The following is a 26011-nucleotide window of genomic DNA, read 5'->3' as shown; positions in this document are numbered from 1 at the left end:
TTAGTTCAAAACCATTTCATACACTACATAGCATATTAATATACAGTTATAATCAATAGTCAAATAAAGAAAGTTATTCAATTACTTTAATCCTCTTGTCATTAGAAGGTTACTCGTGGATTTCAACTATCACACAAGCTTATCTCAAGCTTCTTTCTCTATTCACGTGCCTAATATGCCAGTATGAACACATTTGGCACATTTTAGTCATTTGGTCTAATTTGATAAAAACTCATTTTTAATATTTAAAGCTATATTCATCCATAAACTCTTTTTTATTTATCCATTCTAAGTCCATGACTACCCAATTACTACTTTACATCACCTTACCTAGTCTATTTTACTCAGATTAGATTTTTACCTTAACTTTCTCTCTCTAAAGGCAAAAATTGAGCCTACGGGTTCAAAGCTCTACCGTTCAGCTCTAAACCAGTCACAAAACTCTAATTTAACTTTTAAGAACCTTTTTATTACTATTGGGTAAGAATCAAACCTCTCAAATTCCACCAATTTAATTTCTCTGTAATTTATTTTTAGAGAAATTTGTGTAGAATGGAAGGTAAGAGTTATACATAGCTTACCTGATAAGTTACCAATTTGAATTACTTTGTACTGTTCTAAAATATCTTGGGTTAGCTCCTCAGCCCTTCTCTTCTCTCTATCTCGTATGTTTCTCAATTCCTCTCCTCTAAAATTTTTGAATTTTCATGACTTATAAAGACAATTTCTAGTCCATGCGCTGTGGCACATGCAACACGAGCTGCGGCGTGTAGCGCAATGAGATTTATTCTTACTATACACACTTGCTTCGACTCGAAATGCATTTTTATCACCCATATCTGTTCATACAACACACTAACTAGTTAAAATATTAATTAATCATTTAAATCTCTAATCCCATACTAATTTCCACTTCACCTTCAATTAGCCTCTAAATTTGAGATTAAAAAATCCAGGATGTTACTAGTACACCTTACACGCATCTTAGTACTCTTCCTCCTCCTCTCTTGTTATTCCATTACCTTAACGACTTCAATAAAGTCTAAGGATGTTGTTTTAAGTTTATACTAATTAGTTTTTGTTAATAACAAGGTTAGGGTCATTAATGATGGGTTTAAAGTTAATTCTAGTGCTAGTGAACCAAGTTTAAGCTAATACAATAGGTTGACATTATTAGTTAAGCTTAATAAGGGTTAAATAAGTTAATGTGAGTTTGGGGTTGATTTTGTTTAATCATGCTTAATGAGAGGTTAAGGCTTTAACAAATGATTAGTCATTGACGTTGTATGTTATTTATTAATTGTATATCAACTACTTTGGAGCTCGTTGTGCTTCTTGGTAATAAAATATTTACCATGATATAAAACACTTCATATATCATTTGAAAACCCCACCATGGTGGAAAGGAGCTTACCATGGTAATAAAAAATTGAAATCATTTCAATATAAATTTACTAGGGTAGAAAAGAATTTTCTCATGCATATAAAGGCAACTCCAAAATTGGACTACCATGGTAAAAAAAAATCTACCATGGTATAAAGGAATGAATGATAACAAATGAATATAATATAATAATTTAGAAGGTAAATAATAACAAAGGACAATGTATATAAAATAAAAGTTAATTAATTTGTATCTAACTAGTTTCCATTAGAATTCAATAGTTTAAAACTCAATAAAATGATAAAAGAGGAATTTAATAACAAACATGGTTTTTGAAAGGCTAATTTGTCCAAAACTTTCAAGGTGAAATTGCCCTTTAATCTTCAACAAAACAATAAATTGATTATAGACATGTTTAGATATCCATAAGAAACAAATTGATCGCAAAAAATTATTAATATGATTGATTTGGAATATATTTGATTGTGTCACATGGTATAATTAATTTATAAACTTGATTAATAAGATTGATTTTAAGAAAAATTGAAAATCAAATAAAATCATACTTTTATGAAAATATATCCAAACTCCTTATTGTATGCCAAAATCAATTATAATTCAAAATTATGGTTTATTAAAAATATCTAAACACCTATTATACATATGAAAATTAATTACGAACAAAAATCATGATTTTTTTAGAAAAATATCCAAACATCTTTATACATGCCAAAATTAATTATGAACCCAAAAATCATGACTATCTCATAAGCTACTATTATCTACTTTTCAGTTCATCTTTTCAAATATACTTCTTTAAATATTTATCAAAAAATTATATAAACTCTATTTTATAAATCATGGTTGAGTATTAGATTTATATATTTTGATAAGTATAATGTGTGACTATATATTTTTATAAAAATTATAATTTTGAGTTCATAATTAATTTTATCGTATAAAAGTGTTTGACTATTGTTTTACAAAATCATGGTTTTGGGATTTAAAATTGATTAAATTAAGTATCCAAGCTCTTAAAGTATAATTAAAAGCAAAATTAAAAATAAAATAAAATACTAACCATCCCTTCTGCCCTTCCCCGTATCCAACCAAACATTAAAAAAAAACACATTAAGTATTTCTTCAGAAATACTAATTCCGTTTGACAATGATTTTAGGGTTTCTGTTGAGTTGTCGGCGAAATCATGGACCTGCAAAGAAAGAGGCATTACCGTGAACCTTCGCCCCCTTCAACCTCGGACTCTCGCAAGAAGCCACTCGCTTGTTCCAGCAGGGCACCTTATCAATACCATGATGGTCAACAAAAGCATCCCGTCTTCGTCTCGTGCCTTGAAGTCCCAAAGCTGCCTACGAAGATCAAGTCACTCTGTGAGATCGTCTCCAAAACTCCTTCCCTGGCTGTCGAGAAAGTCCTCGAAGAGGTTGGGTTTCCGATCACTCAAGAAGACGTCGAAGAGGTCCTCAAATTGTCTTACGAGTTTCCGGGGTCCGCGGTGAAGTTCTTCCGATGGTCGGGGTACCAGCTCAACGACAACCATAGCCCTTACTCTTGGAACCTGGTTGTGGATTTATTGGGCAAGAATCTCTTTTTCGATGCAATGTGGGATGCTATCAAATCTATGAAAAAAGAAGGGCTGCTTTCGCTTGCTACTTTTGCTTCTGTTTTCAGCAGTTACGTTGCCGCGGGCCGTGTTCAGGAGGCGATCATGACTTTTGATGTTATGGAGAAATATGGGTGTCCCCGGGATATTGTTGCCTTAAATTCGCTTCTTAGTGCCATTTGTAGGGAAGGCAGGACCGTGGATGCGTATGACTATTTGCGCATTGCCAAAGGGATTGTGAGGCCAGACCCTGATACTTATGCTATTTTGTTGGAGGGATGGGAGAATGAAAAGAATGTTGCTAGTGCTAGGCATACTTTCGCAGAGATGGTGATAGAGATAGGCTGGGATCCAAGTAATGTGCCCGCTTACGATTCCTTCCTATGTACTTTAATCAGGGAGCCCAATGGCATCCATGAAGCTCTTAAATTCTTTGATTCCATGAGAGATAGGAAGTGTTACCCGGGTTTGAAATTTTTCAAGGTTGCGCTGGATGAGTGTGTCAACTGTCATGATATCCAGGTAGCTGAGATGTTTTGGGAGATAATGGTGGAGAGACTGGGCTTGAAACCCGATTCACATATGTGCAATGCCATGATTGCTTTGTACTGCTACCGAAATGATATAGATATGGGAAAAAGGATGTTAAACGACATGGTTTACAGAGGGGCATTTCCTGATTCATTAACTTATAATTTATTATTTCGCTTCTTGATCGAGAGTGGGAACCTGCGGGAGGCTTCGTTTCTCTTCACTGAGATGATAAAAATGAGTGTATTCCTGACCGGCTTAATTGTGAGACTGCTATAAGAATTTACATAGATAACCGGGATCCTAATATGGCAGCGAGAATTTGGAGATGCCTGGTGGATAATTTCAAGGAGGATCTGGAGGAGACGGCAAATTTATTGGTCATAGGGCTACATGATCTAAATAGAGTACCAGAAGCAGTTAAGTATGCTGAGGATATAATTGACAGAGGAATAAAGCTAACATCTTCCACATTGGCTAAGCTGAAGCAAAGCCTTGTTAAATCAAGAAAAGAATTTGTGTATGAGGGACTTGTGAGAAAGTGGAAGACTCATGGAGCAGTTAGACTTCACTGAAATCATGCTTGTAAAGATCAGTGTTGAAATCTTTGCTTTTCTCTGTTGTACTCAGCCATGTTTGGGCCAAAACTATATGCAGTCATTTTCAAATTTTGCTTAAGTACAGTATTGTTTGGTTATGTTCTCCTCTAGATAAGTATAGTTTTGAGTTGACGCTCTGATGTCAAGACCACTACAAATAAGAGCGATACACTATCTAGTGGTTGGAGATTTTAAGATGGCATTACTGAATAGGTACGATTTGTTTTCTTCTCATTTTGTTCTCTTCTTCCCGATTCAATTTTAATTGTCGACTAAGGAAGAGGAATAGCTAATTCATATTATATGCAACAAGGCATCCTATGGTAGTTGGTCTGTGTTCGTAGAACAAATAACTTATGCTCTGGTATTCTGTATGTTGAAAGGCTTGAAGCTTTTCTTTTTTATTTTTTTGGAGAAATTGACAGATAGGATTAGTGATGGATCCAAAAAAAGTATTTTGTGGGGGAAAAATTTATACACAAGATAAATATTAATATTATTAATAAATTAATTTTACTTTTTTATTAAATTCTATTAAATATAAAATTTATTAGAATTAAATGCTATTAAAGAACTATGCATAAAATATAAAATTACAACAATATAAAAATTATATATCTATTGAAATTTTGATTTTCATTTTAATAAATAAAGGTTAACTCTCTTCAGTTTTCAATGAATAAAAGTGAGTTAAATTAATCAGTCTCATCTAAATTTTTTGTGCCAACAATTAACTCTTTTGTATGATATACATTTTTTTGTAATAAAATTTTCAATTTAAACAATTAAATAAAATTATTTTTTGAACTATTATTCCCTTCTTTTTAAAATTTTGTCTATTTAAGTTAAAACATATAAATAAGACTTTGGCCAAATAAACATTTTAGGAAATTAGTGAAATTTTTAATGGGACCACAAATTTTTCTTTTCTTTTTTGAGGGGTCAGGGGCAAATGAAATTTTTAAATGAGCTTAAATGAAATATTTAGAATCACTATGTGTATTTTTTTAGCTTGCGGGGACAATTGCCCTCCTATATTATAAATAAATCTGTCCCTAGATAGGATTCACAAGATGAGCACTCACAATAGAGGTTTCTGGGTTTCTTGTTTTGAGACAAAGGACAGAGGAGGAGGATAAGAACTTGTGATGGTCGATGAGGAGAGGAGTTGAGGATGGAGGACAAACATGGAGGATTGGGGAGGTGAGCTAGAGATTGGACTAGAGAGTGAAGTTCTCAAACGACGATTAAAAGAAGTGAGTGAGTCGGGCTTTCAACTTTCAAGTGAAATGAGAGAGAGAAGTCAAAAGTATAGTCAAACAAATAGTGATAAAAGTGTGAGTTTTGAGGATTTTCTTTTAAAAATAAATTAAGCATGTTTACCCACTTACTTGCGATCTAATCTACTAAAATCTGACTCATGAGATGTGAGCTAAAACAAGCCTGCATTTACAAAATACCCATTTTTTATCATGGCAGGCACAATTCATATTATCGGCTATACTTAATGTACTCCACCAGTCCTTTGTTGTAATTTTCCCTTTATTTCGGTAAAACAGGGGATATCAAATTTCATCCTCACTGGAGATTGAAAATCCATAGGCTTTTGTTGCCTAATTAACCAAATTCTTGGGAACCAAACTAAAGGATTTTGTTTCTTCTTTCCCCCTTCCTTTCTCAAGCCCAATTCCAGCCCAAAAGAGGCTATGCATGCCGTTGCACAGCGGAAAGAGTTAACAGGAGATGAGGAGACTGCAGAGGCAAAAATAGCGTGGATGGCTGTAATTTTGTTTCTGTTCTGTTGCATTGACCTCTTTTACTTCTTAAGCCTCAGCTTGCTTGTTCTAATTGAAAAAAAAAAAGGGGGCGTTTTGGGGGTGTTCTGAGAGAGAGAGAGAGAGAGAGCAAGCGTTAGAAGGTCACAAACTGCACTGCAGTCCAATTCCCATTCTAACATTCCTTTGTTATCTTACATTCATCATTTGCTTGTGACTTCACATCAACCCTAATCCATGTTCTCATTTTCATGATTTCATCCTCACTTTCTCCCCCGCTAATGCAACTTCCTTTTCCCACACCAACATCACTTCGATTATTTATACACAACCGTACCAACTGTCCATTTCACCTCCTTTTTCCGCCCCCTCACAAAATTCTCTCTCGGTCTTTTCCACTAATACAAGCAAAGCAGGCTTAACCTTTTTATCTTTTGTTCTCTCGCTAATTTTTTCTTTTATATTTCCAGACCCAATTTTATTTTCTGGGTTCCTGTGCTCTCGTTGGGATCTGCTTCATAATGGGTTTCTCTCCTCCAGGAACAATCTGGATTGGCTCTTGTGAGTCTTCCAATGCTCCGTCTTCGTCCTATCTAGTTGCAGATCACTCCTGTGACTACAAGCTCAAATTTAGGACCATTCTGAGAAAAATGATCTGGAAGCTTGGCTTTGCCTGCGTTACCCTGCCTCGACGCCGGCCAATCTTGCGTAAAAACGACGGCGACGGATATAGAAAGACGAATCTAGAGCACAACAAGGCGTGGTTGCTTGCGGAGTCTGGTGGATGTGGAGCAGAAGCGACGAATGCTGACCCACAATCTGTTCACTCGTCTTTCCGTTTCAGTTTCTGTTCACAGGTTGAGCTCGAATCCTCGAGCATGCATTCTTCCGCTGCTGCAACCGTTTTGATGGTTAATCTGGACAATGGAATGCATAATTCTGGGGCTCGAGAGCAGAAATGGCGGAGGATGGAGACCTTGGAAAAAAGCATATCCCCTGTTGCCAACACTTTGATCAGGTTCAACTACGGTGAAATTATATGTGCTACTCGCAATTTCTCCAAAGGTAAAGTTGGTCGGTTGTTCTTGTTTTACTCGAATACTATTCCAGGCAGGAGATTGTAATTCAATTTCTTTTCTGTTTTTTTTGTACCCCGTTTTCTTGTTTTGGATAGGCAGGGTATTGGGGAGAGGGGCCTTGAGCTGTGTATTTAGGGGCAGAGTTGGGCTTTTGAGGACTGCTGTAGCTATCAAACGATTGGACAAGGAAGACAAGGAATCTGCAAAGGCGTTCGGTAGAGAACTGATGATTGCCAGTTCTCTTCATAACCCAAACGTTGTTCCGCTTGTGGGTTTTTGTATTGACCTGGAGGAGGGTTTATTTCTGGTGTACAAATATGTCTCCGGGGGCAGCCTAGAACATCATTTGCATGGTATTTCATCTCTCGTTGCCACTGAACCCTACTTTACGAGGTCTTTGGTTGAAATTTGACGATATTCACTTATTCAAGCATAACTATTTTGCAGAAAGGAAGTTTGTGAAGGGTAGTTCACCACTTCCCTGGTCTGTGAGGTATAAAGTTGCGATTGGAATTGCGGAAGCCATGGCTTATCTGCATAACGGAACTGAAAGATGCATTGTTCACAGAGACATTAAACCCTCAAACATTCTCCTTTCCTCTAAAAAGACACCCAAGGTGAGATGCATTATTGCAGATCAATTGCAGTCTAATAGCAAACCCGTGCATATGACGTATTTTGATGGTTTATCTTGTTAAATCACAGTTAGGCGATTTTGGATTAGCTACATGGACTTCTGCACCTTCAGTTCCTCTCCTCTGCAAAACAGTCAAGGGAACATTTGGGTAAACCTAAACCTCACCGGTTTTGTTCTGCCAAGTGCCTATCCTTTTTTTTCCCTTATTAATTGTTTTCATATACAAATCAATGAAATAAACTTTGTGCTTTTCCAACAGTTATTTGGCTCCTGAGTATTTCCAACATGGAAAAGTATCTGATAAGACTGATGTTTATGCTTTCGGAGTTGTTTTATTAGAACTCATAACTGGCCGGAAGCCAATAGAAGCAGAAAAGCCACCAGGAGAGGAGAACTTGGTCTTATGGGTGGGTTGATGTTCTAATTCTTGCAGAGTTGCCCTGGTTCCTGACTCTATGGTGGCTGAATTGATTCTTATTGTGACTTGTTCAGAAAAACCAAAATGTATTGAGCATAACTTTCTGCTGCTATCAAATAGTCCTGTCCATTAACTTTTTCTGAAGTAAGAATGCCTTTCAAATTAGTTTCTCGTTTCTAAATCAAACAGTGCACTATTTGATAAATGGAACTATCTTTTATAGAAAACTGGAAGTTGGCCTTTTATCTGGTACATAGATCAAAATTTATTGATAAAAACAATAGATTTCTAATGTGTATACCTAGCTAAGACAGTTTATTTTTTCATTATATGAGACATGATACAATGATTACTCTGGGAAAATTGTTTCCCCACCTTCAATGCTTGTTAACTGGAAATTAGATTAGAGACTTTGGATGTTGTGTTTGGCAAACAAGAAGTAAGAACCATGTGCTTTGAAACCAATGAAGAACTCAAGTATGTCTTTTGCAGTACTGAAAGTGAATTATGACTTTTCCTTCATAGTAGACAACTCCATACAATATTTGGGTAAATTTTGTGGTGGTAATTTCTGGGCCGCATTAAATTCGGCGCTTATGCAAAGCATAGTAAAAATGAAATGGGAAATTGTCTTGTTGACACATACACAACATGAAATTAATATTGCAGGCTAAACCCTTGTTACAGAAAGGGAAGGGAGCCATCGAAGAGTTGCTGGATCCTCAACTCAAGTGCAGTTTGAGATGCTCAAATCAGATGGCTCAGATGGTTGAAGCAGCAGCTGCTTGTGTTACAAATGAAGAATCTCGGAGACCTGGGATACAAGAGATTATTGCAATACTGAGAGGTCAAGAAGAGCGTGTCTTGCTTAAAAGGAAGAAGTCTGGTCTACTTGGGAATGGGTTGGGAGTTGATTGCTACCCTCAACTACAACAAACAAATAACGAGATGAGAAGACACTTGGCTCTGGCAATGCTAGGAGTTTCAGAGTTCGAGGATGATGAGTATCTATATGGTCGTTGAAAGTTTCAACTTGAAACACGACAAGCTTTTAACATAATTGGTTTTTTCCCTGGTTCAATGTGTTAGATGTGAAAATCTTGAAATTGTAAATAGAAAATGAAAACTTGTTTCGGGTGTAGATTACCTTGCGTCTACTTTACACGGTAAAAGAGTAGTGGGTTTTCATTCCAAGTTTATGGCGGCCGTTCAAGTCCTGTAAGTTATGGGCTTTCAAGATCAAGAATGCATGTTTTAGGCAAAAATGTGGACATAGATTTTGATTTGCAAATTATTGTGGCATCTTGTTTTGATAGGTAGAATGCCAGGCAGGCAAGCTGAAAATGCACCGTGCTGAACCGGATCATATACAAATGGTTTCCGATGAGAGAATCCTAAAGAGGAAACATGTATGATTGGAGAGCTTTTACATGATCGTATACAGAGACAAGACATGCACAAAAAAACAGCGAATTTGGTGTTGTTAATCCCGGTGACGCGAAACACTAGAGAAGAAACAAAGAAAAAATTGACATTAAGGGAAAAAAAAAAGTTAAAAAATCTTGGCAACATCCTTGACCAGGCCACGGTTGGCTCTGGCAAATTCTGTGAATTCCTCGTATGAAATGAAGCCATCTCCGTCGGTATCAATCTCGTCCATCATCGTTTGGATTTCCTCTGCGGTAATTTGCCCCAGTAATTTCAGGGATTCCGCGAGCTCTGCCGCTGAGATTTTGCCATCGCCATTTGTATCAAAACGCTTGAATATTCGATCTCTGTCAGCAACATCTTGAGGATCATCAGCCATAGTACAAATTATAAATGACAGTTTTTGCTTTCGGAGTTGACAGAGAAATGAGTGTAAGATTGGGGATCCGGGGGCTAATAAGGGGGGTTCCTTTGCTTTTTAAGGGTGGATGCCTATATGGTCATCCTTCAGCGTCGGAAAACTAACAATCAAGAACTAGTTTCCAAAATTAGTACCTATCGCTGTCCGTAGTTTTACTGAATTTAGTTAGGCTGCTAGAATTTCTTTCCCCTAATGATGACTCTATTTTCTCAAGCATAACTTCTCTCTGGAATATTTAGTTCACGCATTGTATTTTGAGAAAGAAAAAAAGAAAAAGAAGAAGAAGAAGAAGTTAGGCTGTTAGGGTTGAATTTGAGATTGCTTTTCTTTTTCTGTTTTTTTTTTTTTTTTTTGAAATTGCGAGGGTATCCATGTATTGGATGAACTTGGTTCACGCATGCTGCAGCCAAGGTGTGATAGGTATTTGTTACTAATTTTTTCTCTTTCTGAATAACTTAATGAAATTTACACATTCTTAACTAGATCCAGCCTTTTTAGTAAATCTTCTCCTCCGGCTCCAAAGTGATTTCCATTGGACTCTCGGCTCCAAATTTGTTACTAAGTAGTAGGTGTATATACATTCTGAATTCAGCGTGGGTTGATTAAAATCAAGGTCTCTTCTCCAACCGTTATTTCACTTGGAAGCCCTTCCGTTTAATTCATGGCACTGGCAGTGGAGGGTGTGGAAAGTAATTAGGATCGTGTGGTGGGTTGTTAGGATCCATTTTTTGCTTCCATTTCCCCTAACACAACCTTTTTTTTTGGCCAAACCTCTATCACTTTAGGAAAGATGATCTATCAAACTTTTGAATTTTGATGGAATGTTGGTTTCAATTATGAGATGAAAAAGTACGTTCATGTCCTTGTATATTTTAGCCTTATTGTATTATTTGATATATGCTATTTTTTTTTAAACTTATGATAGTTTCAACTCTAAACTTTTACTTATATGTTATCCCACCTTTTTTTTTTGACAAAAATATGTTATCCCACCTTTAAAACTATATATAAACATTTTTAAAAAATTAAAAATATTATAAACCTATGAAAATATTTCAATTTCCAAACATGTTATGTTTTATTGAGTGTTTATTTTATAGAAAACTTTAAATATTGGTAGACAATCGTCTCTACTATGACGTCAAAAAAAATTTTAAACATGTATAATTATAGTGTAAAGTAATTGAAAGTAATATATAAAATTTCAGGGTGCTTGACTACTATAAGTTAGTCAGGAGAGAATTGTTGGATTGGAAGGGGGCGTAGTACAAAAATTAAAACAAAATCTAAAAACCTTAATCGTGATCGTGGACCAATCAAATTCATTTAAGTTAAGGTGAATAGAAGTATCACTTTTTGGATGTTGAACCTTTTGAGCTTCCTTCAAGTGTTTAGATATCAAGAGATGACACCACATGAACAGCATGCTAGCGTTCCAAATGTCCGTCTGTTTCTTTAAATGTCAAACTTTTTTTCTCTAGAATATGTTCGTGGCTCTCAAAAGGTTTTGCTATTAAGAGTTTCTCTCTCTCATGAAGCACGTCCCTCTTTATATTATATATAGACTAGTAAAGTACCTGTGTAATATATGGGTTTTGTACTACAACTTTTATAAATAAGTGTTAATTTTGTAGGAATTTTTTTTAAAAAATAACTTGTAGCAGACACTTTCTTCATATCATTGTATATATAGTAGGGTTGTATAATTATTGTCTTTAATATTAAATATGCATATTAGTGTTAAGAAAATGGATGGTAAAAATTAAATGCATATAGTGTAAATGGATATGATGAGAAACAGGTTAACTATCAAATTATCAAAAATTTTCATATAAACAACATTAGAAATTCTATCCATGGATCAATCACCCTCATCAATAACTAATATTTTTAAACCCTCCTTTCTTTAAACACAAGAAATAGCAAAGTATAACTGGCCATGGATGAAAATAGGACAAAGTGGGTACAAATTGACATGGCACAGACTCTTATTAATGATCATTGCAAAGGCTAACATAATAAGAAATTGCTTCCTCATAGTAAATAGTAACCTGGAATCAGATGGACACATAGCAAAACATGGTATACATACTTCTATTCCTATAGTTGACCTAGACATTTTTGGGCCTCAATAACATATTTTTCAATTCGTAAAACTATGAGACATGTACATTTGTATAACCTCATAAACTTATCACTATTCTGCATTAAAATAATTAAGGCACTAACATTTGGCCTTATTTCATGAGTTGGGAGGCTTGTCATTGTAATTGAATTTTGAAATATCTATAGAGTGCAAGTCATTAAGTAAATTCATATTCCAACCATCTTTCACAACATTATAAGAACTCAAGTAAACAATTTTCTCTTTAGGGAGCAAGGACAACATGTACTTATTTATGTCTTCAATCACAACTAAAGTAGGGGTTATGATAGCTCTATTTTTAAAATATAAAGAATTATAGACATTGTTAAAGAAATTTAGAATATATGTTTATCACCATGGATTATCCTAATAGTTAGATCACGCAAATAAATATAAAATACAGCTTTAATCCTATCATGTCCTTTGGTCACACACTTGAAAATAGTCAAGAAAATATATCATGAAGAGCACTGATAGATGAATTTAAGAAGACATTCAATTGAAACACAACATAAACAAACTCCACATCATGCATGTTTATTCTTTCGTCTTCACATGTTTCACTATGTTTGATATAACTTTATCATCACTGCTATCCAAAGCAAATGCCATGCTACACAAATTCTTCACCTCAATTGAGTTATTGGTTGCATGATTACCCATATTTTCACATTTGTGGAAAAATCACCACCACTTGTTTAGTTTTGAACATGTTTTTAAGCTATTGACCTTTAAAATAGTGCCACTACCTATATTACCAACCTCTAATTATATTACCAACCTCTAATTATACATGTGAAACATTACATCCCAATATATAACTAAAGGCCTATAAAAGAAGAATGCATAAACGCAAAATAGTACAACACCAGCCAAGGTGCATAGACAAAATAGACTCGTTAATGTTATAAATGTTAATCAAAGCTGAAAGTGTGAAATGAAATAGATAGACCCATACCATTTATTTATAATTGGTATAATATCTATGTGAGAGGACACTTTGAATTAATCTATCAATAATATCAAATAACTAAATATTGAAATTTTAAGTTAGGAAAAATGATAATAAAATCCCTTTGAATTATATAAATGACATTTTAATCCCTCGAAATGTCATGATTCCCTCAAAGTCTCGAGGGACTTTTCTATCATTAAAAAATTAACATAAATGACCAAATTTTCTTTAATTCAAACTTACTTATTGTTGTTGAACTCTTGTGATTTTAAGAAGAAAATTTATGAATCTTGAAACAAAATTTGTGAATGACGATTAATATCTGAATTAAGGGAAATTTGATTATTTACATTAATTTCTTAATGACAAACAAGTCCCTAGAAACTTCAAGAGAATTATGACATTTTGAGAGACTAAAATGTTATTTATATAATTCAAAGAGATTTTGTTATTGCTTTTCCTTTAAGTTATTGTGCTAAAAATTAGAATTTAAAATTAAAGCCTTTTATTATCAATTACCTTATGTTGACCATTCAAAATGGTTGAATATATTGATTGATATTATTAACTTATCTTACTCAAATTATAGTATTTCAAAAATTTCAAATACTTCGAAAAGATATGATTAATTTTGGAAAAATTATTTTTCCAAAGATACACAACTTTGAGAATTTTTCACATATTTAATTGGCTATTTTTTCACTATTAACTTCTCTCGGATCAATATTTGAATTTCAAATTACAATATTTACTAATTAAATAAAATTATCAATTAACAAAAATTATCATTAAATCAATGAACACATTGTTTGATTAGCTAATATAAAAAACACTATTTAAACATATAATAGAAATAATATTATTTAATTGATACACTATATGATTAGAATCATTATTGTTAAATTCTTGTTTTGACACCTAAAAACATATATATTTGTAGTTGCACCTCTTCCTTCTATGTTGATTTGGAGACAAACTCTAGAAGATTTTAAAAAAACATAATGAGTACAAGTAAAATTGAAAATTTATTGTACTATCATGAGTGTAATGGCCTACTTACAAGTCTAACTATTATATAACAGTGGATGATTTTCACCTATTTTTTTTATCTTTCTCTCTTTACTACATAATATAATCCATATTGTATTTTATCAATCCCCATAGTCAATTTTTAAATGATTTTTCTTTTTGACTTTTAACCATAAAATAAACCCCATGTTTAGTCTCGTCCATTTATGAAAGTAATAAAAATAAAAAAAAATTACATCCAAGTCTTACACAATAAAATTAATTATCATAAGATCCATTAACAATTAAGCTAGTTGTTAATAAATCTTATTTTTTTTATGTAAGACTTTAACGCAATTTTTTCTAAAAATAATCCCTATTTAGTTAATATTAGGGGGAAAACACGTAGCGATTTCCCTTCAAATTAGTTTTGCTTATGGATAACACATGAGGTTATAAATTCAATTGGATAAATTATTATTATTCTGATTTTATATATATTGTAAATTGTTACAAGTTGTTTTCTTTTATGCAGACCTATATATGTAAGCAGGAAATTTCAAATACTACTCTATTTCTTAATTCTTATATGAATTTGTGCAATTAGTTTTAACATAGTAGATTTAAAAATATCTTTTTTTTCAACATACTTTAAAAATGAAATGCATGGAATTAGTTTTAATATAAGAATACTTAATTTTAAATATTTTATTTATAATTATTTTTTATTGACTATTTTATTTAGGATAACATATATATCACATATCTTATTTATTGACTATTAAAATTTTATTAACACATCTCTCTCCTCACAAATTTATGAAAATAGCAGGTAATATACCATTTAATCATAATTAGGATAATATTTATACTAAAAAATTTGAATTAAAATTAACAATTTTATCTAACCATTCTTTATTAACTTCTCCAGCTTAAAATTTAAATCTAAAGTCTTTTTATTATTAAGTACATTATATTGAAAATCTAAAATAATTGAATATGTTGACTGGTATGATTATTAACATATCCCACTCAAATTATCTCATAAAAAAAATATCTTACTCAAATTACAGTTTTGTTTAAATTTTAAATACTTCTAGAAGATATGATTAATTTGGCAAAATCATTTTACCAATGATACATGACTGTGATAATGTTTTGCACCATTAACTTATCTCATTTACATATTTAAATTTTAAATCTAAATATTTTACTAATCTTAAATCCAACATGAATAATAATTATATAATACAATTATATTTTTGAAGATAATTAGAAACATAATTTTTAAAAATTAAAAAATTAACTATATTATATAATAATTAAATCAAAATCGACCCAACATATTAGATTATACTATTTAAATATTTTTCAAAAAAATAGTTAAATTTAAAAATAGGATATTATTAACATTGAAACCACATAATCATATTATAGAAATAAAAAAATTCAAAATCTTAACGAAAATCTAAATTGATTCCCTAATATATTTAGATCTGAATCTTAATATTAATATTTGTAACATCTTAATCGGTTATAGTTATGTAAAAAAATATTTTAGATTGATATAGGATGATATTATTATTATTTTAGGTAATTACAATAAAATCAAAACAAATGACCTAGGGTAGCTTTTTTAATTAATCACATAATCCTCAATCCAATTTAAAATCAATCACTAAAAAGGTACCCTAAAAAAAATTGAGGAAGAGTATCAAATCTAACCCTGCCTCATTTCATCTAATTAAAAATATTACCATTTAAATAGAAAATTTTATTTACATTATTTACATATCTTTTAAAATTTAAAATTAGAAATTAGAAACTATGTATCTTTTAGCTACTCTATTAATTTTTATATATATATATATATATATATATATATTAATATTTAAAAATATTATCTTGAACTAATCCAAAAATTAATAAACAAACTGTCTTCTAAAGTAGAAAATTACAAATAAGACACTTAGAACATTGAAAAAGTTACTTTGGCTTAAATTTCACCTTTGGCTTATTTCATAAACAACTAAAAATACTATCATTCAATAATGTGGATGTTTCAATTAATACCCAAGAGGAGGTTGGGTGTTTGTTACCTAATTTGCCTTCAAATTAGTCATTAGATATGATCGGGATTAACTTCCTTTGTTATACAAATGACAACACTAATCCAATGGCTTGGCCTGTTACCTCTCAAGTGGCAATTTCAACATGCAATAAACCTGTCAATATTCTTGCCCTTCTTATTACAGCAAATGGTTAAAGTTTCTTCCAAAGTGATTATGTACTGTTTCATATGCTTTTTGCTTTCTCCTTGCTCTTTATGACACTCAGCTAATTACATGAGCATCCTTACTTAATGGAGCCTTCTTTTTCCTTCAAGTAGAGTTAATTTTGGGTGAGTTGCAATCCAAAAGTTAATTGTCATCCAACCATAACATGTTTTGGTAATAAAAAATTAGTAGCTACATATTAGCTTGTTGGGATTGAGACGCAAACCTATATTGCAATGAAATATTATTACCATCGTGCAAACTACAATATCTCAATAAGCTCAGACATTATTCTAAAAAAAATATAGATAATCAGGAAAAATACAAAATTTGAGCCAATTAAGATTTGATGCCAACCATAATAAAATTTAAAGACAGGGTTAGATTATTCACCTATTTAGCAAATTTATCTCTAGGCTCCTTTCATGTATGCCAATTGAAGACAGTTACCAAAAAAAAGTTGCAGTAGGATTGAGATTGAAATTTAGAGGCAAGGGAAAATGTTGCGTAATCAACAATTGTAATGGCGTCAGCTTTACAGACACCAAATAGTGTGTGGATGTTGGAGTTAGATGCTTGTGGATAGGTGTGATATGTCAAACAATTTACTTTAAAAATTGGAGAAGCTAAGAAAAATTTATAGCAATGAGGAATAACCAATGAACAAATAGATGGTTTCATAACTCGTAAAAATTTAATTATCCTATAAAAAAGAGCATGAATTATACATGAATTAGTTGAAGTTGAAAGCATGGAATGAAATTGTAGCCAAACACACTTATTTATAATTGGTATAATATTTTCGTTAGAGGAAATTTGGACTTAAATTACTAATCTAATATAATCATTGGTTATCATAAATAATTATTGTGAGTAATTTTAAATTCAAAATTCAAAACAGAATTAAGCTTTGAAATTATAGTTACTATTTCTTCATAAATTTGAATCATATTTAGCATAAATAATTATTTTGAGTAATTTTAAATTTTAGTATTTAATAATATTTTATTCCATAACTAAAACCTATATATTCAAATTTCAAATAGATATATATATACTTTATTATATGATTGAAATTTTGGAAAATCACCCAAGATATATCAATAATTTTTTATTCAAATTTATTATATGATTGATCATATAAACCTTAATTTTTGGCAAATATTTAAGGTGTTTTGAAATTTTTGAAAATCACAAGGAAAAATAGGAAATTTTAAACACACATTTTTTTTCTAAATTTTAAATATATAAATAGTAATTTGAATTCAAATATGATTAGATTTGGATTTGAAATAGATAAAATTTATTTTTTAATACATTTAAAAAATAATAATTCATGCCGCACCTAACTCCAATCCTAAATAATATATTTTATATACATTAAAAAAATAATAACTCATTTAGAGCCTAGCCCTAAACCTAACTTTGGAGCACAAAATTATAGGAAAGACATCCCAAAATATAGAATTACAGCAAATCTAAAAATAGACATGTAGTGTCTTTTTGTAGCCTTCAACCTTACTTTTATATATATAATGATTAGAGTTTTTTCTGTCTTTCCTTATGAATTTTCAAAAAATCACAATTATTTCAAAAATTATATCTTGAGCCAATGAAATAAAATTTATTTATCTCATAAATTAAATCTATGATATCATATGTTATTTAAATTTATCTTATAAATTTAAATTATAAAACTGATATGATATCTTCTCATATCATGATAGTTATTAAATTTAATTTGTCATATAAATTAAATTTTAAAACTAACACAGTATAATATATATATATATATATCATATATATATATATATACAAGTATATATTTCAAATATATATAATATTATATTTTGAATTTTGTATTTCATACAAATATATATATATATATATATATTTGATTATTTATCTAATAAACATTTACACATAGAGACACACACAGATATATTATATATATATATATAATTCGTTCACCTTAAATAAAGCATCGCATTCATTAAATTTAGACATATTTCAGATTTAATGAACTTGAACATTATAATTCGAGTTGGGCTGTTATAGGGTGTGATCCTATAGGCTTATATGAAGTTGTCAGTAGGCCGATAACACTACTTACCCACAAGTTACAAGCTGCATCTAGTAAAATATTGTGACTACCCAATTCATATAAGGATTGATGATTCAATGTAACCTATCATATAACTGTATCATATCTCTTTTATCACGCGATATTTCAATCAAGTATGAGACATGAAATTGTCAATCTCCTTTACTTAATCATTACTTTCTCAATGTCTGAGTGGACTGATTATAATTATGAAAAAATTCTTTTTATTGTAGTATGGCCATATATATTTTTAGTTTTTCTCATCGAGGGGCCCAATGATATTTCTTAATTAATGTGGGGGATAAATTTTATCTTGACCACTCATATCCCTTTATATGAATATCACTAAATACAATCATAACTTTTATGATCACTTGATTAAAGGTGACTTTTAATTAAGTCAAAATTCGGTAGTTATTATGCAAGAATTTATGATGATCTCAAGTCAAAGGGCTTAATAACATGGTTATATATAAGATAAGCTTTATGACTTATAGGATGTATCTTTCTCATAGTGGATCGATTCAGCACCTTATAAAATTTATTAAATAATAATATTCATAGTATAATGATTGGCATTATAACAAAATTTGTAACAAAAATGTCATTAAGGACCCCCCAATGAACATAATAGGATTTTGGGGCCTTATAATTATGAAATTCTTTTGCCAGCTCACAGGACTACAATGAAAATACGTTTCAATATAAAAAGTTTAAAATACTCTTGATATAAATACAAGATGTTGTTCTATCACTCACAGTTAGATATTCAGATGTTAATAACAAAGTATTTGAATTTTGACAAGTAATTTTTTTCCAAGTCATTATTTGTTTAAAGTTCATCTATTGACTTTTGAAAATCCATATACGTGGCTATTAATTGTGAAATTCTAACTTATTAATTTTTCAGAATAACTTGAAATGTTATTTTAAAAATGAAACCTATGATGATCAAAGATTGACCCGTTAAAGTCTGCATACATTGTCTCCGATTGTAGAACTTTGACTTGTTAATTTTTTTGGAGTAACTTGAAATTTTACTTTAAATACGTGACATAATCCAACTAAAAATTGACTTGTTAAATCAAAATGTGTTGTTGTCAATTGCATAACTTTTATTTGTTATTTTTTAAGTTAACATGACATTTTCAGTAAATGATAGTTTGAGAGAAAATTACTTGTTAAAATTCGAACGGGTCATATATCTGAACACCCAATTGTAAATTATAGAATAAAATCTTCCTTTTGCATTTGGGTATTTTAGATTTTTAAATCAAAGCACATTCTCACATCAATTTCATGGGCCTGAAAAAACATTCAAAATTATATGGGGCCTCGTTTTCTTCCTTGGGGGGCCGTCAACGACCTTCTACCTACAGGCCACAACAAGGAAAGAAATTGAAAGTTTGTTCATTTGTTGTTGGCATTCGACGAGCCACAGGTTCAGCTGTGGTTCTCATCTCTCTCCCACGTTATGGGCCCCTTCCTCCCTCGTTGCACTCTATATACTGGACTTCGTGGATCAACTGGCGTTTTCCTTCCAAGAAGTTCGCTACAGGTCAGTTCCTAAAGTCCATCGCGCTTGCTTCCTTGACTGCTTCTTTTTCTTCAATGGGTATTGTTTTTGGTATTTTTATGGGGTTTTTATTAAGTTTCATTATCGATATGCAGATGCAGTTCTGTTTTCTTTCATTTGATCTGAATCTTAGTTGATCATATTCAAGATGACATTCTGATGCTGATGGAATAAATTTTGATTATCTATCTATATGCCATGTTGGAGAGATGATCATTATAGGGTATTTTTCAAGTTTGAGTGATTTTACTCATCTAAGGTATAACGTGTTCACGGATTTGAAATATTTTTCCTCAGTGTTTGGAGATGATATTCCTGTATGTGCCATATTTTCAGTTGACGGAAAACAACAAAGATTAGGCCATTTCCTTGGCGGTCAAAGGCATGCATAGATTGCAAAATCCACAATTTCATTGTAGACTCAAGCTCTTATTCCCTTTTTGTTTGTTTGTAATACAGGTTGAGATGTTTAAAGTGCAATGAGAGCAAAGCCTTTCTGATTCTTATTTTGAACTCCTGATGGCACTTACTGCAAACAAGGTTTCAAATGGTCCTATAGTGACTCATCAGACAATCAGTAGTAGATCACACGAAAAGCACAATTTCTTGATGTCCACAAGGAACAACAGGGTACAAATTCCAAGACATGGAGTCCAACATGGACAACTGAACCATATATGTCTCTTGGTAGAGGGATCAACCTTATCCAATGATATTTTTGGGTGCATCTATAAAAATCCTGCCAATTTTATCTCCAAGAGATCTTTCTCATGCAAATCATCAGGATCAAATAATACTGAAGAGAAAGAATGCGTTACAACTTACAGTGATGTTTCAGATTTAACTAGGTAGAAGACCAATGGTTATTTAGTTGACATTTCCATTTCATATATCGTGTTACCTTTTTATGCTGTGAACTATTTGTGAACATTTCCCCTTGATTTCTCTCCCAGACTCTCAGTTTTATTCTTGGCCAAACTAGAACTTTGTCTTTCGTATCATATGAATGGTACTGTTTATTTTTTCTTATAATTTATGCCATGGTTCAAACTTAAATTTCAGAGGTTAATATGTGCAGTGTACGTACTAAAGATGAGAAAGATTACCACAGTCATTCTAGTCGGGGCTTGGCTGAAGCTTGTAGATTTGTTTGCAATGATGCAAAGTTTGTAAATGAAAGGGCTCGTCATGACATTGTCTTGCTCTCCCGGTACTGTCCTGTGACTTGTGGTTATCTTATACTTCTTCTACTGAAAATGTACTTCCACAATTGTTCATCAAGCCACTTCTCTTCAGTAGATTTTGAAGCTAGCTTCACTTAAAAAAGTTCACCGTTCATTAGGGATGCCATAGTTTTTAGTTCCATGGAATTAACTGTTAACTATTTGTTTCCTCAGTGGCATATTGAAGTTGGATGCCCGTGCACGCCAAGATGTTGCTTTTCTAGGGACAGAATTTCTCAAGCTTGATGGTTAGCTCATTTACCTTGTTCTAATAATGTGCTGTTCTAGTTTACGCTTAATTCATCTGATTCAGAACTGTTTTTGGTAGAGGTAATAATTGTTGGAGCATACACATGCAAATCTACTGTGTTTCATATTACCAGGACTGTTCTGTTTATCCGTTTCCCTCCACTCCCTTGCCCCATCAACCGAAAGAAAGAAGCAAAGATGATAAGTAATCGCAAAGTGTACAAACCCAGAATATTCTGTATGATTAAATCATGAATGGTTTTGTAGCATTTAGGAAATTATTTTTTGGAGCAATAGGGGAATATTACAATATTAATGACTATGTCATGCTAAGCCTGGTGAGTACCTCTTGTAATTTATTTCTGTACACGCATGCATGTTTACTTCCTTTTAACCCTTTCTTTTCTCTTAAAGGGGGAGTTGGGAGCAGCACTTTTTTAGCACTGCATTCTATAATGATTTTTATGCATGTATGGTTTGTTTATTGTTTACTGAGATCTACTTCTCTTTTGCTGTGTAGCTCGTGCTAGAGAAGACACTGAGAGAATTGATCGTGATGTCAAGAAAAGAGTTGAGCGCCTTAATCGCATTGCTTCTGTCTGTATCACCTAGAGTCTTTAAATTTGTTTTGCTGGAGAGAAAAAAGCTGCGCGTTAGTGATATATTTCATCCTGTTTTTTCTTTTTATGTATAATCTAAAGATCTTGAAGGATCAAGCTCAATTGAGGTTGAAAAGTGCTGCTGATAAGCATTGGAGTGACGGAGCCTTAGAGGTAAAAACATAATTATTACGCACCTGCAAATTAAGATATTTGTTTCAAGTGATATAAAATAGAGGTTTTATATTTGTCTGCCGAATTGTATATTTTCACCATCTCTCATTTTTGTTGTACTTGCATTTTGGTTTTTTAAATGAAGTGTTATTTATAGAATGTCACAACCTTTCGTGAGAGTACAACTGTTCTCTCTCTCCCGTTTTGTAGAAAATCTGTATTTCTACTTTTGAAGCTATGGACTCCTGATTGGCGGACACCTTTAAGATAGGGCTGGATCGAGTTTAGTTCTGTATGATAGGCATGGGTTGGCGTGGACACATCTTGGGAGTGTTGAAGTATTTCTTTATATTAATATTTATACACAACATACGGATAAACGGCTTCAGTTTTGAAGTACATTTTTAAGGTTAGAATAAATGAATGAATTATGAAACTAAGAAAACCATTATGATTATTGTATGCTCTGTTATTCATGGCAATTAAGAAATTCAAGTAACTGGACTTGTTTGATAGGAAGTTTGAGATGTACACTAGAAGTGGAAGGGATTAGAATTTAATTACTTTTTTTTTTTTTGGTCTTTGAGTAATTATTTTATTTTGAAAGTTATGTTTTCTTTTGTTATTTAAATTGGGTTTTATTTTATTTCATTTAGATTTAAATTATTATTTTATTATTGTATTCAGGGTTCTATAAATCGTGATAGGGTTATTCTCATTGCAAACCTCTTTGGTGAATTGTTATTAAGGCCATCACACTCTTCCACTCTCTCTTTCTCCCTTACCTACCTACTAATTTTTTAATTTTTTCTTAGTAAAATATAGTAATTATATATTTTTAGCCCCTCAAGTTGACACTTTGCATAAACTTTGAGACATCAGATGGAATTCTTATTTCAATTTTATGTTTAGTCTTTTATGTATGTATAGTGCAATTGTTTTAGTAGCTTGAAGATATAGTTGTCATGGGATCTACTTATTTTCAACAAAAAAATGCTACACATGTTCTTAAAACATTGATGTCATTTGAATCTTGTTCTTTTTGTCCCTTTTCCCCCCATGTCCTATATCATTGTTTCAATATCAATTATGCTATATTTTCTATGTATCTCACATTTTTAAACATATTCCTACATCCCTTTCTTAAATCACATATCACCTGGCACATTAGATTAGAAAAATCATTTTGTTTCCTTTAGCAATTTGTTCACAAAAAAATGAGGAGTTGATGATTCGAAATGCCTACAAATAGTAAGAGAATTCATGATTCCTTTTGACATAACCATTTAACTTTCAGGCTGATTTGCGCCTTGCCGACATCCGTGCTAAGCAACGTGCAATGGAAGATGCCCTTATGGCCTTGGAGGTGATGTTATATATTGTGCAAGTGTTGACCGCAGAATGATTTTTTTTTTTTTTAAATCAGTTTGTAATTTCTGGCATCTGGCATTATTCTACTTAACTAATTCTTTTTTATTTATCTATTTCAACTTGAAGGTGCATATTTTTTGCTGTTATCTGTGAAGAAGGAAATTTACTTTCTACCTTGTAAATATGCAGTTTATCAAAAACATGCATGACATGATGGTGAGAAAGGTGTATAAATTGTAAGTATAACTAGAACGATTCCTTATAATTATAGGAAGCTTTGAGTGGTTTCTGATTATGTTGAGATACAGTCCTCCAGGCAGAGATAAAGGGCCTTTGTCAGAAAATGATTTAAGAGGACGTATAAGGCTGGAGAAGAATGGAAAAACCATAGATTTCTTTACCAGGGATGTGTCTACTGACCGAATTATGGCTCTTCAGGTCCTTTTTTTTTTTGTTTCTTTTGTTACTTTTACTTATGGTGACATGCATATATGCATGTATGCATGTATCACCCTTTACCTAATTGAATCAGGACATGAAGCAATTGTATCCTAAAGTTTAAGTGTCCAGGAAGCTTATTGGAGTATGGCATCAGCGCTTTCTGAAGCTGATGGAATTGATTACACTGACCCTGAAGAGGTTTCAACTCTTAATATTCATGTTCCTATCTGATCTTGGTCATTAGTTAAGTATTTAATTTAGCTACTTTTCCCCATTGGAAGCAGCTTGAGTTGTTAATTACAACTCTTATCGACCTTGATGCAATGGATGGTAAACAAAGTGTATCTCTATTGGCAGAGTGTTCTAGTTCTCCTGATGTCAGTACTAGGTGAGCTTATTATAATTGTACGATTTCACAAAAAATATACTTGCATGTTTTATCAAATGTACATAGCTAAGCAAAAAACCATAATTTCCTTTTGCTTAATTTATTTGCTCCTAAAGCTTCTGGCAATAACGTAGCAAGCAGGATTTTTTTTGGCTCACTACTATGCGCCTTGATGGGCATCAGCATAGCTGACTCGACAAATTTAAACTCGTATTCTATTAAAGACATATTTTTCATTAGGTTGTCACATTTTGTAAATTCTCAAATATCCATTTGTAGAACTCCCCTTATACTGAGTTAGCCAATGTTGAACTATACATTAAGTCATGAAAAATGAAGAGTAAAGAACAAGCTTACCACAGCTTTTCATTAATACATTCCAGAATATGCTTTTCCTCTCTTTTAACTAACTAATATCTGTATATTTATTATGCTTTGTCAATGGGTGTGTGTGAATCTAGACAAGCATTAGCCAATGCACTGGCGGCAGCACCATCCATGTGGACTCTTGGAAATGCAGGGATGGGAGCATTACAGGTGAGCGTAAATGAAATTCGATTTATGAAAGTAGTACTTTTGACAGGTCGTAGTTTCATCTTTCTCCCTTATGGTGAAATTGTTTACTTTGGTTCTTGTTGTAGAGACTTGCAGAAGATACCAATCCAGCCATTGCTGCTGCAGCATCCAAAGCTATTTATGAACTAAAAAAACAATGGGAAATAGAGGAGGGAGATAGCTGGACCTTTGTAGTGAACGAAAACGAAAGTGGAAAATTTGACAATGAAGAAGAAAATGACAAAAATTGAAGAACAATTAAATATTTGTATTGGACAGTGTGCCCTTCTAACTATTATAGAATCAACCCAGATTTGCTCTAGCAAGTGAATATTGCTGGCGTAATGATGCCATATAAGTTGGTAATTTGAAGCCTATGATGCAGTTTAGTTGATCTTCATGCATATGTAACACGAGGAGTTGTAATGCGCTTGTGTGTTTGAACATTCATTGTGTATATTGATCAACCATTCTCATCTAAGTTGGGCTGATTGTTGTGCTCTACTGCCATATCAACATGTATGGAGGCACCTCTAGTGCTGCACACTTCTAAAACTTGATTTGTTAGAAGTTAAAGCCATAGCATATTCAGGTTATCCAAAATAAAAAAGTATATTAATGTAATAGATTTTCCTCCATTATTACTAGATGATTTAAATACAATAATTACAAGTCTTTATTTCATTAGGCGGGGTTGATTATATGAATTGTACGATATTATTTTGCTTTATCGTTTACTAGACTTTTAGAAATGTTAACCAAGAGTTAGTAGTTAACAACTTTTTAAAGTATTTTTTTAGACCTTCCAATGCCCCTTTTAACCTAAGACACTTTACCCTAAACCCTAAACCTCATATCTTAAATCTTAAACCTTATACCCCAAATCGAATCATAAATTGGGTTTAGGGTTTTTGCTAATGGCTTTAGGGTTTTGGATTTGGAGATAGAGGTTTTGAGATATAGGATTTAGGTTTTGGGTTTGAGAATGGGGTTTTGGCATTAGGGTTTTAGGCTTAAGAATTTAAGGTTTAGGGTTTGGGGTTTCGGGTTAC

The 26011-nt window shown here is 32.1% G+C and overlaps 3 protein-coding genes and 1 pseudogene across 9 annotated transcripts; 3 read left to right on the top strand and 1 right to left on the bottom strand.

Annotated features, from left to right (window-relative positions):
* Positions 1-2557: 2557 nt before the first annotated feature.
* LOC129294562 (pentatricopeptide repeat-containing protein At1g77360, mitochondrial-like) lies at positions 2558-4215 on the top strand (annotated as a pseudogene).
* A 1775-nt stretch (positions 4216-5990) lies between these two features.
* On the top strand, positions 5991-9186 carry LOC129294485 (probable serine/threonine-protein kinase PBL7). 4 transcript variants are annotated; one of them, XM_054932911.1, is made up of 7 exons: positions 5991-6976; positions 7086-7343; positions 7438-7607; positions 7696-7775; positions 7887-8034; positions 8120-8189; positions 8733-8872. In XM_054932911.1, the coding sequence occupies exons 1-6, from the start codon at positions 6433-6435 to the stop codon at positions 8186-8188; spliced, it is 1269 nt and encodes a 422-aa protein (XP_054788886.1). In that variant the 5' UTR covers positions 5991-6432; the 3' UTR covers position 8189; positions 8733-8872. The 4 variants fall into 4 exon arrangements, with proteins under 4 accessions (XP_054788886.1, XP_054788885.1, XP_054788884.1 ...); XM_054932910.1 differs by having other exon boundaries at positions 8715-8855; XM_054932909.1 differs by lacking the exon at positions 8120-8189 and having other exon boundaries at positions 5992-6976; positions 8733-9186.
* A 236-nt stretch (positions 9187-9422) lies between these two features.
* LOC129294486 (polcalcin Nic t 1-like) lies at positions 9423-9964 on the bottom strand. The gene has a single exon (XM_054932912.1). The coding sequence runs from the start codon at positions 9850-9852 to the stop codon at positions 9598-9600; it is 255 nt and encodes an 84-aa protein (XP_054788887.1). The 5' UTR covers positions 9853-9964; the 3' UTR covers positions 9423-9597.
* A 9834-nt stretch (positions 9965-19798) lies between these two features.
* LOC129294720 (senescence-associated protein AAF, chlorolplastic-like) lies at positions 19799-25440 on the top strand. Of its 4 annotated transcripts, none has more exons than XM_054933187.1 (13): positions 19799-19941; positions 20419-20807; positions 21038-21169; positions 21357-21430; positions 21952-22028; positions 22133-22204; positions 23502-23570; positions 23765-23811; positions 23884-24013; positions 24146-24214; positions 24301-24404; positions 24866-24941; positions 25046-25440. In XM_054933187.1, exons 2-13 carry the CDS (start codon positions 20479-20481, stop codon positions 25208-25210), a joined length of 1344 nt encoding a protein of 447 aa, XP_054789162.1. In that variant the 5' UTR covers positions 19799-19941; positions 20419-20478; the 3' UTR covers positions 25211-25440. The 4 variants fall into 4 exon arrangements, with proteins under 4 accessions (XP_054789162.1, XP_054789163.1, XP_054789164.1 ...); XM_054933188.1 differs by having other exon boundaries at positions 19931-19998; XM_054933189.1 differs by lacking the exon at positions 19799-19941 and adding an exon at positions 20056-20218 and having other exon boundaries at positions 21952-22001.
* Positions 25441-26011: the final 571 nt, after the last annotated feature.

Source organism: Prosopis cineraria, unplaced genomic scaffold (genome assembly GCF_029017545.1).
Source record: "Prosopis cineraria cultivar Desert tree isolate PC_DT_omini unplaced genomic scaffold, ASM2901754v1 PC15, whole genome shotgun sequence".
Taxonomy (NCBI): Eukaryota; Viridiplantae; Streptophyta; class Magnoliopsida; order Fabales; family Fabaceae; genus Prosopis; species Prosopis cineraria.
This window is presented reverse-complemented; position numbering and strand designations above follow the sequence as displayed.